This window comes from Alosa pseudoharengus, unplaced genomic scaffold (assembly GCF_046254945.1).
Source record: "Alosa pseudoharengus isolate Yale_2024_CS ecotype anadromous, Long Island Sound unplaced genomic scaffold, YU_APseudo_1.1 YU_APseudo_1.1_scf_3, whole genome shotgun sequence".
NCBI classification, from domain to species: domain Eukaryota; kingdom Metazoa; phylum Chordata; class Actinopteri; order Clupeiformes; family Clupeidae; genus Alosa; species Alosa pseudoharengus.
In genome coordinates, this window is record NW_027468718.1 from 34,706,292 (window position 1) to 34,726,271 (window position 19,980).

Below are 19,980 nucleotides of genomic sequence, written 5' to 3' on the forward strand. Positions count from 1 at the left end.
AAAGTAGAAAAAGCTGCTGGGCAGATTGGCCTACACACTTCTGCCATCTAGTTTTCACTGGATTTTTTGATTTTCGGTGCCGTTTAAGTAGTATAGTCTATAGTATACTACTTAAACGGCACCGACAATCAAAAAATCCAGTGGAAACTATATGGCAGAAGTGTGTAGGCCAATCTGCCCACCAGCTTTTTCAACTTCGCTTCCTACAGATGTTTTACCGGTATGATATTTCGAAACGCCATGTTATTTCCCATAGACAATCCACGCCCGGAAGTTGGATGGATACGGATGTTACGGAGGCGGGACTTATTCTGGAGAGGTCAATATAAAGAGAATGCTATTTGTAAAAACCACTGTATTGAAGTGAAAGATCAGAAACTTTGCCGTGTTGAGTTTTATACCAACATAATATTCCTGAAGTAATCTTAATAATAAACCTGGAGTAATCAATGTAGACCAACCTGCTGCTGAGATTATTAAAACAGAATACGTGTGCAACGTGTCTGCAAAGCTGTGTAGACAGGAAATGCAGAAACGGAGCAATCTGACCCCCGGTGACCCCTGGTCAGTTGAGCTCAGATGTTAATCCTGCCCCCTGCCGCCGACTCCTCCCCCTTCCCATTCCTCCTACGGGGCTCTCCGTTGCTCTCCTGGTCTCCGCCGGCGCCCGTCGTCATGGTGACAGCAGCGCCGCCGCCATTGGCACCTGCCTCGGACGCGGCGGCGAGGTCATCATTGTGTGCCAGACGCAGCTGGCTCTCTGCGGGCCGCTTCCAGTGGGGGCGTGTGGCGATCCACAGGATGAGCCCCCCAAACACGGACAGCAGGAGCCCCAGCACGTTCACAAACACCGCCTCCGGGGGGGAGTCCTTATACTTGGGGTCTTTACTGAGAGGGACAGCAGAGAAGAGAAGAGAAGAGAAGAGGAGAGAGGAGAAGAGAGGAATTGTTATGTGTGTTTGAAATGTAATGTTCATTTATATAAACTATTCTATCCCTTTGGGACCAGAGAGAAGGCAGACTTTGACACTAGTGAAGTTGAAGTTGCTTTCCCACAATAATCAGTCAATCTGGTTCCACTTCTGCCATCTGAGAATTACCCTTGAGATGATTAGACACATTTATTCTCTTACTGCTTGCCTTCTAAAACTATGGGTAGACTACTGATTGATTTAAAACTATAAGGACCACAAACAAACAAATTACAGTTATTTTCTAGTAATTAGCTGAACTTTGCTTCTCTTCAGTGTCAAAACAGCAGCTTTCCTACCAGGATCATTGAAAGACATCATTATCATTATTATTGGGGGCCCCAGGACTATATTCTTTCATAGGCCCCACATTTCTAGCAGTGCCCCCGCCTCTCACATAATTGTGCATTCCATTTGCACGTGGTGACGGCTTGTGACAAACCATATTTTGTGAAATTACGTAACTTTGAAGTCGTCAGAACTCGCTGTGAACTGGGGGTCCTCTGATTTGTATGAGAACGCTTCTCGTCAGACTACTTTAGGGGGACATGCCGTTGTAATTTTGTGTAACTGTTTTTCAGTTATTTTACTACTCGTAAGAAGAGCCCCTCATACAAATGGAACGCACGATAAGCACAGACAAATATGGCGATGGCACTGGCATAATATCCAAAATATGGAGCGGTATAGTATTCCTCTCTCCCACTTAACTCACAGGCCAAAGATGAGTTTCTCTGTGATGCCCATGAGGGCTGTGGCGATCACACTGGAAAAGATGAACAGGCCCCCGTAGACATGCACAGGCATCAGGGCTGCCCGCACGAACCCTGGGGTGATGGGCACCAGGTAGACAACCAGGCCCAGCACAATCTGTCAGGTCAAAGGGGAGGTTAAAGGACGGCTTTTATGTCACACTTGTTACACTTATGAAAACCTATGATCAAGAAACATTAAAAGGCACCCAGCTTGTTAATACAAGAAGTGTCATACCCTCTTGAACCACTGGCTACCCCTTAGAAACAATTTACCCAGCCTCTACTGCTTCATTTGGGTATATTCTGTCATTCTGTTGCATGCCAAGTATGCATCTTGGTGAAGTTTCAGAGAATAATGGAGCTTTTCAGTACAACGTCGAGATGTCATCACAGATTTGCAAATATCTTGAGTATGAGACCCGGCGTGACCTTACCTGAAGTGCGTACAGTATGACTGCCGCTAGCCCCACCCAGCTGTGAAGGCTGTACATGTTGGGGATGTTCGCGGCGTTGTGGAAGTCGAATACAGCGACAAGAGAAACCACAGCCAAGATAAACGCCAGGATGTTTAGACCAGCGTGGATAAACTTCATCATTAGTTTGCTGCATCTCCACGTCCAAGGGAGTCTGTACACTATGATGGCTGGAAATTGAGAATGTATAAAAAGCAAACTATGAGTAAGTGTTCTAAACGCCAATATGAAGTTATCAATTGTGATTTGCCAAAATGTCACTGCTTGTGGGATTCGACAGGCTACAATGTGGCACGTAACGTCGTCACTTGACTGGGGTTTACTTGCAACTGTTGCATTACACGGCTACATTCCAATCCACTGGAGGCTGAAATTCCGCGAATCTATAAGACATTTCAGCCATTTTACTTGACAGCTGATGTAGTTTAACTCAGTTGCCCCGTATAACGGAAACCGTTAATTACAGAACAAAGCTTTGTGTATGGCACTCGCAGAATAACAAGGCAAACTAGCAAACTTTGAAACAAAACTTACCGATTCCCTGGAGGAAAATAAACCCAATCACGATCAGTAAGGGATGCCAATTGAATTCGGCCAATCCACCGTCCCAAGCAAGACCCTCTTTGAAATGGAATACCCATCTCAAAACAAAAACTATGCACACGAATCCGACGGACAACGCTGAGACGAGGAGGACAAGGAATTGCTTGAAGTTTTCCATCGCCACCATCTTTGCCAAACAGCGATTGTGGTGAGACGTCGGAAGAAGCGAGCAGGGTGAGATAGGAAATTTAGCTGCGGAATTTCAAGAGGTCACTCAAGGGGTTGGCTCATTCTCCAGTCGTTTTTTGTCGTTTCTGGAAGATCGTCTACCTTTTCCACCGCCCCCTCTAGTCCACAAAGTTTTGTAACTTGCCACATAGGCTAGAGCACAGTTATGAAACTAATGACTGTCAAAATAGTAGCACAAAATGTAATCCGCAATGCTTTTGTTCCATTAAAGACACGTAACGTTTCTTGCAAGATACCAGGAACAGTGATGTGGCTTTCTGGGTTTGATAGATAAACAATGTAAACACTTGCAGGGCTGAAAGTACACTGGTTGTTTTCATTGCAAGCGAATAGAATCAATGTGTCCTTGTTTTTATTGAATGCAGATGAGATTCATGTTTTTTTCTTTTTTATATATATATATAATAAAGCATCTAGGAAAAGCAATACATAGTTTATTTTTCTGTAAGCAAAGGTCCTCATTCAATAACATGATGTTGATAAGACTTGTCATTCATTTAGGCGCTTAGGGGTCATTTTGTATACATGACAACAGAAGTTATTGTTCCTCCCCTGTTCAATGTGAACAATAGTGTCTCTGTCCAGGATGAGCTGGTGGCTGTAGGTCTACGAAGAGAGAAGAAAAATGTAAACTTAAAATAGCTTTGAAATTGTGAGTACAAGTTACCATATCATAAGGGTCATATGGATTACATGAATTGTGTCCAGAAATTGCCACTTCTGGACACATTTAGAATCATGTTTCATGTAAGTTCAACAGTCAAACCATAAAAGGAAAATCACCAGCAACATCCCAAGACAAACAGCTGTCCCTTTTTTATTGTGTGGATAATTCTGTGAAATCGGTGCCTTTTGCGTCCCTAACATATAATCAGTTCTAAAGTTGCTTTAACAACAAATAAATGTGTTATTTAAAAAAAACTTAATGTTACTATAGATCATATGCATCAATATAAGCAAGTTAAAGCCAATAAAATATAGTTTTAAATAATTAAAATCACATATGATATGCTATGGGTAAGGATTTTGGCCTGTCCCCCGCTATGGGACTTCTCATTTATAAAATGTTGGTAAAACAATACAATTTTCACCGTTGTATATTGTCTCAAGTGTAATCTCATTGTTAAGCAATTGTTTTGACATTAATAGATATATTTTCTTTGAAATATAAGTCATTTTATCATTGTCCCCTAATTTCATTCCAGTCCTGTTACCATCACCAAAAGACCCCTATAAAATAATGGTACAAACCCGAAGTGATGTAATTTTTAAGTAAGTGACATCATTTAGAGCAGTGCCCATACTTTTTTTTCTGGGGACCCACTTTTTAAAAATGACAGACCACCGCGACCCATCTCACTTCAGATCTAACATGCAACCTGCATGCAATCATGTTTTAGGCCACAGGTTCTCAAACTTTTATTGTGTATTCTTGCATGCTACGCAGTCGTCACTCTTCAGCACAGTAAGCGGTTCCTATATTTCTAAAGAGAGATGTTGTAGGCTGTGGAGATTTCTTTATTTTGGAAAGTTGAATGCGCATTTTCCTCTGTAGTTAAACGTTTGTAGGCCATATACCAAGGCCGTGACAAGCTTTGTTGTAAGAATGTGAAATTAATAAATATCAGAACAAGAGGCTTTTGCGCAATAGTCAAAAGATAATGCGCCTTTATTGTAGCCTAGTAGAGTTTGCGAGGTGGAAAACGAGAGGAAAGTGTTTAAAATGTCAATTTAATAGGCTAATATAATGCACTGTTGAGCGTAAATGTTGACCGAAATAATAAGGAATGTGAGGAGGTTGCTATTAACTTTAAAGAGTGCATCTACAATTGAAACTACAGTGTATCTACAGCCTATGACGCAAATTGAATAGCCATGTCCGGTATACGGATGTCTGCTTTAGTTGACTAGATTTTAATCGGTCAAGTTGAAGAGCTGGAGTCCGTTAATGTTCGTGCAAATAGGCTGATTCATGTCCCTTGCATTTTGCAACTGCGAGGTCCATAGCAGGCGCCCCACAGAAATGTTTCATTTTGCGAGTGAGATATCCACGCTGTCCCCTCTGCGACGCGTTACACCCCCCCCCGTTTCAGAGCTATTCTAAATGCAAAATTGCACAGAGGGACGTGACTGTGGTAAACAAACTATATCCTAATAAAAAACGGATAGCTTTCCTGGCTAAATGGTATAAGTTATGCCTATTAGACAACATAACTTGTGCTGACGACCCAAATAAAATCTCCTGCGACCCACCCGTAAACACTGATTTAGAGGAAGTGGATTCCACCGTGTAAGCAAGGCTAAGTTTCTCTCTTCTTAAATGTCCTATTTTTCATGTTTTATCAGGGTTGTGAGAGAGAGGTCGGCATACAACATCAGTTCTGTTACCATTTTTTTTTAAAGTGCACATATAAACAATTATTTTTAATACTGATATTACCAATATCTAGAAGTAATAATCTTTCAGGTTACATACCATGTGCCTTTCTGACCATGACCTGTTAGCTAAAAATGAGCATGAAATCGTCAGTCCTGTTACTATCCCAGAGCAATAAGTAAATGGCAAATAATAAATGGCATAGCTTGAGATGGCCCAACACAATGTCTTGTCATATCAAGATGTCTTAATGTGCGTTGAAAAAAATCAGTTTGAAACAATTATATTTTTCAAATTTTTAAAGATGAAAAGGCACCGATTTCGTGGAATGACCCTCATCACGTCGCCTCTACTCATCACTGATTTCATTTGCCACTGAACCTACCTCATCCCATGATTCTCGAAGTAGAATTCTCTTCATCATTGCCCCGTTGTTGTTGTCATGGAGACAAACAGCCGCCTCCCCACCTGCCTCCTCTCTCCGTGTGACCACCACTGTGAGGAGGTCCAGCTCATCCTCATACTCCACCATTCTAAATGTCTGGCACAGAAACAGGTGAAGAGGAGATGTAAAATACACCTGTCAGGCAATATCACAGATGGCTAAATAATATGTTTACTTAAAGGAGTTGGTCTTTAAAGATGAGAGCCCTCAGGTCCTGGTGAAAGCTTGCTGATTTGAACTTGAACACCAATTAAATATACCTTGCTCTTCCGTTGCTCGGGAAGCAACATTGATGATTGGCTGGTGTAATGCTTGGTTCAAGTCACTTTGTTCCCCAGTTACACAGCAGGTCTTTATTCACACCATTTATTTACTTATTTAATTCTTGTTCAAATAAAACTTGAGTGTATCCACACACCGGACTGCTAGAGGACCACGAGGACCACTTGAAGCTGAATTTCACAAAAAGTGCCCTGGATTATAATCGAGGATTGCTACTTTAAAGGAGCCAAATGTATTCTGTAGGCTTCGACTTGTCTTGAAAACAGCCACATGGCATACTTGCATTGTACTGAATACAGCAGCCACACTTCAGAGGATATCTGGGCAACACAGGCGTTTGTGACAGCACGTCATAACGGTTCTTCCTTCATATTCTGGTGCTATTTCTAGGTCATTTTAACTCTTCAGCAGGGGAGTTTAGAACATTTTAACTGAAGATTCTGTTCCGCAACTGTAATGTAAGATTCTAAAATTCCATGTTCAATTAGAACGTTTAATTTCCAACATTCCGGCTTAAGGTTAAAGTAAAATAACCCTCCTTTAAAATGTTGACAAATCAAATGGTGACTCAGTTGAGTATTACAGTTGGAATGCCCAAAGTGAGACGTGCACAGGCACGTAACAACAGTAACGCCCAATCATCTTGCTCACACCTCGTGCTCGGGGTCATCGTCCAGCTGGTGCACCCTCCTCTTCACTGTCCGGCCAGAGGAGGTCACCGTGACCTGGGAGGCCTCCTGCACAACACAAACAAAACCACACAACTTAAACTGGAAGGATTTATATGAGGATAAAAACAATAAACAAACACCAACCAATCTTCTGTTTATCTTTATAGGAGTGTAAAGTTTGTGTAATATGCAAAACAAAGGACCTCAAGTGATCTCGTTTACCCTTGGTATTAACACTCCATCACCATGAACCAATCACAATGATGCAATCATTATCTAATCACAGTGCCCTTACGCTTGCATTGTTGTTTTGCCCATTGCCACTCTTGTCCTCATTTACAACAATGCTATACATACAAAAAATACATAAATACTATAGATATATAGACAGATATATACATTGTATTTATAAACAAAACACACTCTCTATTTTAAATTGTATTTCTGTTAGTGTACTTTATCACATCTATAGAGCAATTCCATTTTATTTTTAACATTGAAAACAAACTAAAAAATCAACATGAGTTTCAGACATGCTTGCAGCCATTGCATGACGTACTTTAATTTACTATGCACATAAAGCTCACAGCATAAAGACAACTAGATCGGATATTCACAATAACAAATGACTCAGTTAATCTTTTCAGGTGCTTTTTACGCTTGTCTTTCAGATACACATGTAACATGAAGGTGACGTTTTAATGCCAGGTGCAAACAGAAAGACCTAATCAGTTTGATGAATGTCTGACTTCTAAAGTACAGTACTCTAAACTTAAGTAATGGGGGGAAAGCCACAAACGAGACAGGCCCAAACAAGTCCACAATGTGTCGTACATCTTACTAGCACATTAGAGAAAGAGAGAGCGAGAGAGAGACAGAAAGAAATAGAGAGAGAGAGAGAGAGAGACTGACACAAACATCACAGCAACATTTAAAATCAAATGACACCCTTCACTGTTGGTTACGCCAGACCTACCTGTGAACGTACATACATATTACATACACACACTTACATGTTGGTCTCTCTGGGCAATGATAGAGAAATCTTTAGTGATCTCAGACTGGCTGTCACCTCCCCATACAGTAAGCATTTTCAGAACACTGGTGAATCAAACAAGTAAACAAAGTCACAAACACATAAACACACATTTCAAATTAAATGGCAAGTAAGTAAGTCCATTTCATTTATCATATTTAGCACATTTAAAAGCAAAGTGCTTTACAATAAAAGAGAAAGAGAAACACACAGACACACACACACAGGGCAGTATTCAGTATTTGTATCCAATGACATAACAATAAAACGGTCCTCCACCCCCAGCTTCAGGATCAGCGGTTGCCGCATGCCAGACGGAAAAAGCAGTTATGGCTGAGACATGTCTGAGGTCACCTGGGACATCATTCCAAAGTCCTAACGTTCCAACATCAGCAAATACATTTTCTCATTTTTAGCAGGACAATCAAAAGTGATTGGGATGTATGGGCACGGCACATCATCAACATAAGTGGGAGCAAGACCATTAAAGGAGAATTCCGGTGTGATATTGACCTAAAGTGTGTTGAAACATGATACCGAGTGTGAACGTATGTCTCATAGCCCATCTCGGCTTGTCCCCTGCACTCCAAAATCTGGCGCTAGTTAGCCAATGCTACCAACAGCTTTTTCAATGGTGGTGCTTCAGCATCGGGCTAGCCATGCAAATAAATCACTGTTTTACACCATTTACGAGGCTCAATGTATCTCCACACTTCATTGGTAGACTTCCGAGGGCCCTGACATTTAAAAACGAGACATTGAGAACTTTGAAAAAGCACTGGTAGTTTACTTACAAGATGATTTATAGAGACAGTATCTTCACGAAGTTTAGCGTTTGCAGCCATCTTGAATTTAGTCACGATAAGTCGAGCGACGAGTAAGAATGAACAGGTATGATAAGGGATCAGATTCCAAAAATAATTCAGTGGAAATGCATGGATTCCAGTTGAAACCGGAATTCTCCTTTAAAGCTGCAGTTGTATGGGCACGGCACATCATCCACATAAGTGGGAGCAAGACCATTAAAGCTGCAGTTGACAAGTCTGACAGATGGAGGGGACTTCTGCAGCTTGCCAACTGCAGCTTTAAGGGCTTTCAAAACAAGCAGTGCCACTTTACACTGGATCCTGTAACGCACTGGGAGCCAGCGCAAGGCTGATAACGCTGGAGTAATGGGCTCCCTCTTTTCAGGCCCATTTGATAAGTTCAAGCTTATTTGCCATCTACCCCAGAGTTATAAGAGGACACAAACATTTCTCTTCTTTGTGCGTGCAATTACTCAGTCTGTCACTGACACAATGTAGCATGACTGGAGGTGGGTGAGACCAGTTAGCTCACTTTTGGCTACAGGCTAGCTATAGGCTAACTGGTCTAAACCACTTTCTAATGGTGTTGGACTGGGTAATTGCATGCACAAAGAAGAAAAGGATACGTTATCCTCTTATCTAACTGGGGTGTGTTCCTTTAACATATTTAAACTCTCAGATAATGAACCTGGTGCTTTCCTGTGACACGTGTTATTTCAGATCCAAAAATGCAGCTGCTCCTCTTGACTCACTTGATAGTGTTTGGGCCGACGTGGATAATTCTGCCAGACTGGTCCGGGTGGAAGAGGATCCAGTCCGACTCCAGAGAACAGCAGTTCATGTCCTGAATCCCATTTCTAGCCTGTGGAGACAGACACACCGAAAAACAACAATGTCTATGCAAGTGAAACCAAACCCACAAACCAATCTGTTAAAGATGGATAGTGAAAGGGGGAGGGCGGAAGCCATTCCCCAGTATTAGGCTATTAGTCTTTGTAGAGAGAAACTGAACCAACTGAGCAATTTGTCAAAACAAAATGTAAACTTGGTGCAGAACACTAGACATTGTCTCTTTTCAGATGGCAAAGTGAAGATGCATTAAGCTCAGTTTGATGATATGCGTCTGCAGCTACATGTAGTCTGGCATCAAGACACTGCGAATGACCAGTCATCGGGTTCAACCAGTACACATCTAAATCATTTTCACAGAGTTGCTTGCTTCAAATACCCATAATCTCTTGTGGTAGATTAATATTAGTGGTATTCATTTGGACTATTTAATCAACTTGCAGTTATAGTAGATCATATCCATTCTGAGTAACTGTGATACATTAAGTCTTACCAACAGGCACACACACCAACATCTACTGGGTATCTTTTTTTAGTAGGCCCTTCTCTTCTGTCAAACCCACCTGGCAGCTCTGACAGTGACATGAGTATTTGTTGTGGCCGTAGCCTGCCTCAAACCGGCTGCTTAATCCTAACCATGGCATTCTGAAGAGCACTTTAAGAGGCAAAAAACACTTCAAGCTTTCAGCATTGTAAAGCTAGTCGAAATGTCTCCAAGACTACACTATCCAATTAACCCTGAAGACGACATGTTGATGGTTACAGTTCATTTTAAACAGGTTTTACTCAAAATTTCAACAGGTGTAGTGACACCGAGTGCAAGCTCTAACTTCAATCATTATTACTGTTAATAGAGAAAAAAAGAGTGAATGTAATTGGAAACCCTCATGAGGGGTTATTCATCACACACACACACACACACACACACACACACACACAAACACACACACACACACACACACACACACAGCAGTTTTTTTCCTCTTTACTGGCCTTGCACACAGGACCAAGGAGGTGTTCGTAGTATGTGTTTTAGTGATAATCCTGGGTTAACTTAGTAAGTGGTAAACCTCCTTAGAGAATAGCCCTACGGCTTCTACATTTATCCAAAGCGACTTACACTTGTCGACTATATTACAAGGACCATTGTCCCCAGAGCAACTTGGGGTTAAGTGCCTTGCTCAAGGGTACAACGGTGGAAGCTGGGAATTTAACCCACAACTTTTCAGGCTACTGCATGCTAGCCCAGCTCCTTAACCACTATCCTAAAACTGATAGTTCCGGTCCTTGATTGTGATTGGTTGAATCACGTTCAATGCCGTTGTAAAATCCAGCATAAACATACACCTTGACCGCATTTTGTTCTATATTACTGTACTACCATAACTTGATAGTAGCTGCGTCTCGATGTTGCTTGGCAACCATTCAGATAGAGGAAATATATTTCTTGGCGGAAGAATGATTATCTAGGAATAACTCGTTATATTTCTAGTTGCTGTGTCTTTACTTTATGAAACTTTGCCAGGTATTTATAGTAACAGTTTTAGAAAAGCAATAAGCCACTCGAGTCCGTAGGTTACACTGATTCTACAATAGCTAAGAGGGGTTTTAGGCACTAATCAAAGGTGTTTAAGAGTGTAACTCAACCACCACCTTCTTAAAGTTACTCTATAAACTATAACTGTAAAAGTAACGTAACCAGGCTTGTCATGAACCTGAGCACTTGTACTCCCCCCACCCCCGATGATATATTTACCAGAGTGCCGTCCTTGAGGGAGCAGACGTGGTGTGTGCCTCTGTGTTTCTTGTGGCTGGGGGTGTAGATGAAGTGGAACGGGATCCCCCCGATCTGGATCCCCTCGTGGTACGTCACCTCAAACAGCACCGGGGGAGCCTCTGCCAAGGCCACAACACACGGTTCACACACGTCAGGACATACGACAGAACACGCTTCACACACACACCAGAAAACACGACAGAACACACGCTTCACACACACATCAGAAAACGACAGAACACACGCTTCACACACACATCAGAAAACACGACAGAACACACGCTTCACACACACATCAGAAAACGACAGAACACACGCTTCACACACACATCAGAAAATAAGACAGAACACACGCCTTACACATACATCAGAAAATAAGACAGAACACACGCTTCACACACACATCAGAAAACACGACAGAACACATGCTTCACACACACATCAGAAAACACGACAGAACACACGCTTCACACACACATCAGAAAACGACAGAACACACGCTTCACACACACATCAGAAAATAAGACAGAACACACGCTTCACACATACATCAGAAAATAAGACAGAACACACGCTTCACACACATCAGAAAACACGACAGAACACATGCTTCACACACACATCAGAAAACACGACAGAACACATGCTTCACACACACATCAGAAAACACGACAGAACACACGCTTCACACACACATCAGAAAACACGACAGAACACATGCTTCACACACACATCAGAAAACACGACAGAACACACTACCAAACCCACAGTTCACACAGGGCAGAATACACAACGGACCACACAATTCACACAAGAATACCGTACACAGTGTGTGAGTGAGTGAGTGAGTGTATCTAGCTCCATATCAGCTGTGATAGGCAGTCTTGCTGGGTGGCGTTGATGTTGTTTTATGTGCCTATGAGTGTCAACGCTGTCATCTCTGAAAATATTTGAATCCTTTTTGTAAGAAATGTGATTGGTGAATTTAAATAAAGAATTCAAATGTGCGCATGTGTGTGTGTGTGTTTGAGGGATTTATGTGTGTGTGTGTGTGTGTGTGTTTTTGAGGGATTTCGGTATGTATTTGTGTGTGCATGTGCTTGAGGGATTTCTGTATGTATTTGTGTGTGTGCATGTGCTTGAGGGATTTCTGTATGTGTTCTCCCTGACCTACCCGTGATGTGAATGTTCACAGGAATGCCAAGTGGCGGTTCTCCCACAATCCCTTGAGTACCACCCAGGTCACAATGTTCTCCAATAACCAGCTCCTTTGTCCTGAACTACAGACACGTTTAAAAAACACATTCACATAATAAGTTAATATCATGACAAGAATAAATATCATCAACTTATGAGTAACACAGTATATCCATTTGGTCAGTTCAATACTTTCCCCGTCTTTACATTAAAGACGAAAAATTCTCTATAGACATGGTGAGCAAACTTTCATTTTCAAATCCTTCATTCAAATTTTTTCAATCTAAAATATCAGCAATATCGCACCCAAGCTCATCCATACAGGTGTTGTTTATCATGTGTGGATGCCCTAATGTAGTGCAGTGTGTGCTCAGTGAGGGATGCGCAGGTTACCATGTCAACAATCCTCTCCAAGCTGTACAGCCTCACACACTTGGTGGTGTGGGACACCGCCAGCACTCCCTGAGACAGAACCACATCTGCTACAGTGCTCCCAAACACCTGGACAGAAACACACACACACACACACACCACACACACACACACACACACACATGCACGCATATACACACACCAAACAAAGTTTTAGGTTTCATATTAAATCTTGTCTGACAGTGAACAAAATCATAGTTAAAAATAATAAACAAGAAAACAAGAGTGAAAAGAGGAAAATAAAATCTAAAGATTTGTAAGCGTACACGTTTGTTGATCTCCAGAACACCGACCAGCTTTAGCGGAAACACCCGGAAGACGGCCAGAAACATCAGAGTGCTATCGTCGAGTCCAGCCTGTCAGTGTAATACAGCGCATTATATTACCAAACCCTAGTGACATTGTGTAAACTGTAGCTAATACGTACAGTGTGACAGAACACACACGTAAGCGTGACATTACATGTTCAGATATCTTCATTCTATTAAAGCAAGAAGGTAAGTTGATCATTTGACACAGTTACAGCATGTTGACTGTGCTAATCTTTTTTTTTTTACAGAGAGAATGGGTTCTTGCAGCTCAGGTAGAACAGCAAGATGCTAACAACAACAACTAAGGTAAAGATGACTTGAACACCCAGGCAACACACACTGAGGAAACATGCTTGTGTGTGTTATATTCTTTTACGTCACTTTGGATCAAAGTGTCAGTGTAAAAGTGTTAAATGAAGCAAAATATAAATGTAAAGTAGAATACAATGGAATGGAGCTGAAACACTACTCTTGCAAGAATTTAATTTACTCTAACCACTGCAGTGTACCTGTCGGGCCAAAGGTGAGAGCTTCTTCTGAATAGACTTGGCATAAATAGTCTCCTGTGAGTCATCCCAGTTGAGGTACCTGTGGATACATAAGTGGGCATCACCATTACAATAGATACTGAAATTTTTACATTTATAAGTAGTTCCTGTCCTTGTGTTTCTACCAGTTAGAATTACGGTTGGATGGAGGAATTCAACCAAGTCAGCTGTTTCTCTCCCTGATAAGGGCTGGTGAGCCGACACGCGTTGGTGTTTTAATGGATTAGCCCTAAATAATAAATGTTTTGCATCCTACTGAGTGCCTGGACCTGGAATCTTTTTCCAAACTGATTTATGAACTTTTAACCCATCCAAGAGCACCAGAGGATACAAGGGATACCTGTAGCGCTCCAGCTCCCACTTTTGTCTCAGTTGTCTCTCTGTTGCGTGTTATATGACTTGACTCGGCTCCTGTTGCAATACTTTTACTCTCCTCTTCCGGAGTATATGTACTTGAGTATCTTTATGTAAAACTGTACTGTGTCATTAGTATATGTACTTGAGTATCTTTATGTAAAACTGTACTGTGTCATTAGTATATGTACTTGAGTATCTTTATTGAAAACTGTACTGTGTCATTAGTATATGTACTTGAGTATCTTTATTTAAAACTGTACTGTGTCATTAGTATATGTACTTGAGTATCGTTATTTAAAACTGTACTGTGTCATTAGTATATGTACTTGAGTATATTTATGTAATACTGTACTGTGTCATTAACACCACATTATTCACAGAAAGTTTTTCTAATCAGTAATCACACAAAGAACATAGGCCAGTGGTGACAAGCCTAGCTAAGTTGACCTGGCTAAGGAAACCTACTAATAGAGCAACTTCATTCTACCTACAAAACAAAGCCAACGGCAGGGCTTAACCTTTTTAAAAGTGGTGAAAGTGGTTGCCAGCTTGGCGAAGCCAACCAAATCTGGTTGCCACTTGTAACAATTTGGCAGCCAAGGGCAACCATTAATGTTGAGCCTTGGCCATAAGGTTTTTCTATTAGAAGGTTTAGGCCAGGCTTGTCACTAATCTACATTCTAGGAATACTTTAGGGCCTGTTTACATTTGCTTTTAGAATGCACCTTGGGTAATCCAATCATAAGTGGTCAGCGTCCAAGACGTATCGCTGCTTACACCTGTATTCAAGGTGTACAGCCAGGGGCACCACTTGTGTTTAGATTCTACCAATGTCACATTCATTAGAACTTCCATTGTCTGAGACGCATCAGAATGCATTAGTGTTAACACTATGTGGTTAAACGCACAGATCAGATGTGGTCAGATCACCTCGGTAAGTGGTTTGAGTGACTGGATCTCAATGTGTTTTGGTTATTGTTTACACTTGTATTTAGAACTGACAACTTGTGATCGGATCACCCAGGACACAGTTTTAAAAACAAGATGTTAACGGGCTCTAAGACACATTAGAGCGCAACTGGCCTGAACTTGTGCTGGGGTGAGAGGTAGACCCTCTGCAGCACCTCTCCCGTGTTCGAAGAGATGCGGCACAACCAGCTGTTGCCCGTGACAACCAGGAGACTGGACTGCTGGTCTGACGGCGACGGTAACATACTCCCCTGTCACAGACACCACAATGAAAGAGCACCATCACAGTTAGAAATCCACTATACCAACTATGTCTGGATGTGTGGGTGTATATATTCTAAGGGTGTATTGCAAAATTGAAATGAATTTACCAGAGGTGATTGGAGAAATAGGGCATCTTCAATCTTTTCTGCCTTGCTGCATTTTGGTAGTTCATACAGTAGTCTTGGTTTGGCCTGCTGGCTACAAAATGAGAATAACTCTCATTAAGAACTGCTTCAACACAACACAATACAATCCACCATCACTGCACATTTAGATCCCCTTTCAGAACATTGATTATAAACATTGCCAATTTTCGAAAATTTCTTATAAAAATATTTTCACTGTACTGTAACACAGTAACTTGCCTTGTTACTAACTAATGAGAGTCCTTGCATACTGACATAGTAAATAAACTTTATGTGTTATGAGATTTTAATTTATTGTGTCGTGATGTATTACATGTATGACTGAGGATAACAAGACAAAATAAATACATGCAAAGTGATAGAAAAGAAAGAACTGATATTTACCTGGTATAACAGCATCTGTAATTCTCAAAATATAATCTTCCAGACTCATAGGAGATGGGGGACTTTGAAATTTTTGTCCAGACCTCCTTAAAGACAACATCATTCTACAGAGGTAGAGATGACAAGATACTTAAAGAACACTGATGACAAGGAAAAGGCAGACGACTACCAACAACAATTTTTAAAATTTATAACGTGTGGGTTTACTATTACATTTAGTAAAATTTCCCGGAGGAGAGTAAGGTTTCGTCGGAGCAGACAACCAGCATCTTTAGAGTAGTAACCCCTTGACCTGAAGTCCATATGAAGGCAGGCATTTTTACCAGACCTCTGTTCTCTCGCTAGAGGGCGCTGTTGGGAGGGGGTTTGTTTTGAACTCATGGAGGCATGTGACCTAACGTTAGCTTCGATACACGCTGGACAATAACCTTCCCTTATACAAGCTAGTGACTGCAAGGTAGGTATACAGGTTCTTCGAAAAGAAACGAATAGTTTAATTTGTCAGGTTTGTTCCAGTGGCAGAAGTTGTAACGTTAGTGTTGCACACTTTACCGGTGTGTAACAACGTTACCTGGTCATTTGCAAGCTAACTACAATTAGCTGATCTGTCCAAGTTTCCCTTCTCTTGAGTCTCATTCACAGGGTTGCATTAACAGGCGTCTTTTAAGTTAGCTATTGTAACGCATTGGTTGTGTTAGGCCTAATCCAAGCAACATACATTTCTGAAAAAAGAAGCAATATTGCTTGAAACGTGAAAACTAATGAAGTTGCTAGTCTGCAGTGACTAGCTAACGTTATCTGTTTTGGCCAGCTGACTAGGTAGAAGATAAATTTACCAGTCTTACACACAGACAAACTTGTTGCGACTTTTCATTCAGTCTCAGCGAAGACAAAAACTAAAATTCATGTTCCCCTGCTTTGGCGATAGACTGGAATGATGCATATCCCTGCAACTTCGGTGCGCAGCATTGATTCATGCTGCTCCTGTTGCCGCTTCTATTTATTTTGATTGCGGGCAGCATGTGCACCCACCATGGCTTGTGCTTTTCTCCGCCTAGTGGATTGGAGGGAAAATGTATTTATGTGGAAAATATCCCATGAGGGATGGTTCAACAGGGGGTAGATCCACTGTTGACAACAAAACTAGATGTACCGCAGAGCGGTACAAAATATGACCGCCGCCCAGTCCAGCACATTTTTTCCACAAAAAGAAATCACGCTGAAAGGCCTATATGATTCTAACTGTCTCACTAAATTGCATTATCCACACTCAATTCTCACTGGTATCTGCTAGACAACAAGTACCAAAACATGATTAGTTCATAGATTTCACATGTAAAATTAATTTTATACAACCCCACCTCCATCTTGCCTGTTCATAATTCTGAGAAATTCTTGATTGTTTGTGTTATGTTTATGTTATGTGTGTGGGTGTGTGTGAGTGTGTGTGTGTGTGTGTGTGCCTGCGTATGTGCCTGTGCATGCAAGCGTACATATGTCTACTGTGTGAGTATGTGTCATACGTATTACTGTGAATGTATGTGTGTGTGTGTGTGTATCTGTTTGTGCACATGTGTGCACATGAAATGGGTTAACATGACCCCTGGAGGCAAACATACGGAAAAAAATGGTCATCCTAGGCCCTACAGTTCTCAAGATATTCACAGAGAACTGTGTCTGCCCTACCCTCCTTTCGGGGGGTCCAGTCCAGCGGGGGGGCTACAGATCAAAACGAAAAACGATGGTTCCATGCTATCCATGTGGGGTTACATGCCCACCAAGTTTCGTGTACCCCGGTCTTTCAGTGTCCCGGGACTCATTGACGGAAATTTGGGCATGCGAAAAAGAAAAAAAAAAAAATCGCTGCGCGGCGGTCATAATAACAACACACCAAAGCATATTATCTTTCAAATGCGCATCATACTTGATATCTTAAATATGTGATATTTTTGGACAAAAGCCATAGTCCTAGCTGCTCATATTTAATGCATTTACCTGTGTGAAAGTTGGGCATGTTGGGAAAGTATGTAATTTTCTGTTTACATATTTATATAATTATATTAAACATATATATTTTATATAACTACTGACTGCATATTACAGTGGCAAACCTTTTCAGAGCAACAGATATATAGCCTAGTATGGACAGCAGGAGCAGGCTAAAGATACCCTACTCCCCTGATACCCTGAGTGTTTCTTCCTCACTCAGTGGACTCCCGTGTGGTGGTAAGGATGCGGTGTCTGTGCCGGGTTCCCCTGGCCGCGTTGGCCCGGGGGGGATACTGCCGATCTCCTCGCAGGCTGAAGAGCTCAGACGAAAGGCCCCCCGTGCCCCTAGGGGGCAGAGTGCTCACCAACCCTGACTGTGTCTTCCAACACAACATGTGGTACGTCATGGCAACAACACACTGTTCCATAATCACAAACTCCCCAGAGAGTAGTTATGTGTGTGTGTGTGTGTGTGTGTGTGTGTGTGTGTGTGTGTGTGTGTGTGTGTGTGTGTGTGTGTGTGTGTGTGTGTGTGTTTGTGTGTGCATGCTTCTGCAAGTGTGTGAGCATGTGTGTGTGTGTGTGTAAGTGAGAGAGAGAGTGTGTGTGTGTGTGTGTGTGAGAGAGAGAGAGAGAGAGAGAGAGAGAGAGAGAGAGAGAGAGAGAGAGAGTCTTTCCTGTGTCTTTCCTGTTTTTAGCGTGTTATTTGAGGGTCCTGGGGGAAGCTGAGGAGGCAGTGTGGTTTAGGTGTGGTGTGTCTATAATACACTCTGCTTCATCCATTACTGATTACTGTAGAAAAAACACACAGAAGGAGGTCAGATGTGCATAAAGCTGTTTTGGAGTTGGTACATTGATTTGACGTTGTACCGTAGCTGGGATTGCTCCTGTGTTTTAATCTTTCCAAATCACAGAGAGACTCCAAATTGCTGTAGATGTTGTTTGATCATTACTTTCATTAGTGGGCACTCTGCAAAGCCTTATATCACAGGAGGTTATTTTCTTCGCTGCCCAACTGTGCCAGTCAGTGGAACTCAGGCACAGTTCCATCGTTTCAGCGCTCCTTTGTGCCAACGCCATCTCTCCGTTTACATTCCATCTGCACATTCCATTTGCAATCACACTTCTCTATACATTACCAGTCCGTCTCAGATTGTCATCATCATTCTGGAACAGTCTCAGAAGGGGAAAGTCAGCCAAGCCCAGGATGTTTGTTTGTTTGGGTTGATGTGTTGAAAGTGTCCATGGCGGTCTGTTGAGTGTCTGACCAGTGCATCTGTTGTGTCCCTAACACCTCAGGGACCACGTCCAGTGGTCGGCAGAAGAGAGGGAGGACGCCAGACGGAGGGTGGCGCTAAACTCCTCGGAGCGGATTCCACAAGAGGACCGAGGTAAAGCGAGGACAACGTCTACACCGCAGGCACCCCGTGACCAGGACTTGGTCTGAGATTCAGATAAGGAGAGGGCCGACTGGCATATTAGATAACCTTTGATTTTCCAAATATTGTATAGGGTAAACTGACATGTCTTGGTGCCTGGGGCTATATGCTCAGAGGAATTTAGTCGGTCATCAACTGTGACACCCAAGTGCCGTTTTAGCAAGGGTCAGTGAAGATGAGCTAATCTGTGTGCTGATCTGTTGCAGCATAGTTGTATTAGCTGGGAATACCAGAAACTTCACACAGTTTTGGAGAGATTGAACTGCATGTGCCGATCTTTTATCCAATCCCTGAGGCATGCAGAAATGGTCATCAGGAAGGAAAGACAGGTACGGTTGAATACCATCTGCATAACAATGACAGGCAAATAGGGAAATTGGGAGAAATGGAGAAACCTTGCAGGGATATGTTTAGGGCACAGGCAACACGTACAACACAACACAGACACCTGCTTCCCTGTGGGTCCTTATGGTGTAAATAAAAAAGGAAAAAAATATGGGTTACTAAAGCTTTTGGCATTTTGCGAACATGATCATTTTGAAAAGCATTTTATATCAGTGTACAAATAAACATATTTTATCCCTGTGTGTGTGTGTGTGTGTGTGTGTGTGTGTGTGTGTGTGTGTGTGTGTGTGTGTGTGTGTGTGTGTGTGTGTGTGTGTGTGTGTGTGTGTGTCATCCGATATGTGCATCATAATGAAGTCAGTCGG

The 19,980-nt window shown here is 42.0% G+C and overlaps 3 protein-coding genes across 3 annotated transcripts in view; 1 reads left to right on the top strand and 2 right to left on the bottom strand.

Moving 5' to 3' along the window:
- Window positions 1–243: 243 nt before the first annotated feature.
- Window positions 244–3,351, bottom strand: cybrd1 (cytochrome b reductase 1). Its single transcript, XM_076264139.1, has 4 exons — window positions 2,734–3,351; window positions 2,161–2,369; window positions 1,687–1,841; window positions 244–888 (listed from the first exon to the last, which is right to left on the bottom strand). Exons 1-4 carry the CDS (start codon window positions 2,927–2,929, stop codon window positions 576–578), a joined length of 873 nt encoding a protein of 290 aa, XP_076120254.1. The 5' UTR covers window positions 2,930–3,351; the 3' UTR covers window positions 244–575.
- Window positions 3,352–3,405: 54 nt separating this feature from the next.
- Window positions 3,406–16,872, bottom strand: dcaf17 (ddb1 and cul4 associated factor 17). Its single transcript, XM_076264137.1, has 14 exons — window positions 16,056–16,872; window positions 15,843–15,946; window positions 15,420–15,510; window positions 15,163–15,299; window positions 13,684–13,762; window positions 13,130–13,219; window positions 12,825–12,932; window positions 12,409–12,514; window positions 11,214–11,353; window positions 9,361–9,470; window positions 7,780–7,867; window positions 6,749–6,832; window positions 5,754–5,909; window positions 3,406–3,597 (listed from the first exon to the last, which is right to left on the bottom strand). The coding sequence occupies exons 1-14, from the start codon at window positions 16,221–16,223 to the stop codon at window positions 3,481–3,483; spliced, it is 1,578 nt and encodes a 525-aa protein (XP_076120252.1). The 5' UTR covers window positions 16,224–16,872; the 3' UTR covers window positions 3,406–3,480.
- The window catches only part of mettl8 (methyltransferase 8, methylcytidine), a 17,760-nt gene continuing 14,004 nt past the window's right edge, over window positions 16,225–19,980 (top strand). Inside the window, exons 1-3 of the mRNA XM_076264138.1 lie at window positions 16,225–16,299; window positions 18,052–18,229; window positions 19,131–19,222. Coding sequence (XP_076120253.1) covers window positions 18,075–18,229; window positions 19,131–19,222 — 247 coding nt within the window. The 5' untranslated portion in view covers window positions 16,225–16,299; window positions 18,052–18,074. The remainder of the gene's footprint in view (window positions 16,300–18,051; window positions 18,230–19,130; window positions 19,223–19,980) is intronic.

Coding starts and splice junctions, on each gene's coding strand:
- cybrd1 (XM_076264139.1), bottom strand. CDS start 2,929: ATGGTGGCGATGGAAAACTTCAAGCAATTCCTTGTCCTCCTCGTCTCA. Junction 2,370..2,733: donor TATTTTCCTCCAGGGAATCG/GTAAGTTTTGTT, acceptor CTCAATTTCCAG/CCATCATAGTGTACAGACTC. Junction 889..1,686: donor GAGAAACTCATCTTTGGCCT/GTGAGTTAAGTG, acceptor TGTCCCTCTCAG/TAAAGACCCCAAGTATAAGG.
- dcaf17 (XM_076264137.1), bottom strand. CDS start 16,223: ATGAGTTCAAAACAAACCCCCTCCCAACAGCGCCCTCTAGCGAGAGAA. Junction 12,515..12,824: donor TGGAGAGGATTGTTGACATG/GTAACCTGCGCA, acceptor ACGTGTCTGTAG/TTCAGGACAAAGGAGCTGGT. Junction 6,833..7,779: donor TTGCCCAGAGAGACCAACAT/GTAAGTGTGTGT, acceptor TGTGTTGTGCAG/GAGGCCTCCCAGGTCACGGT.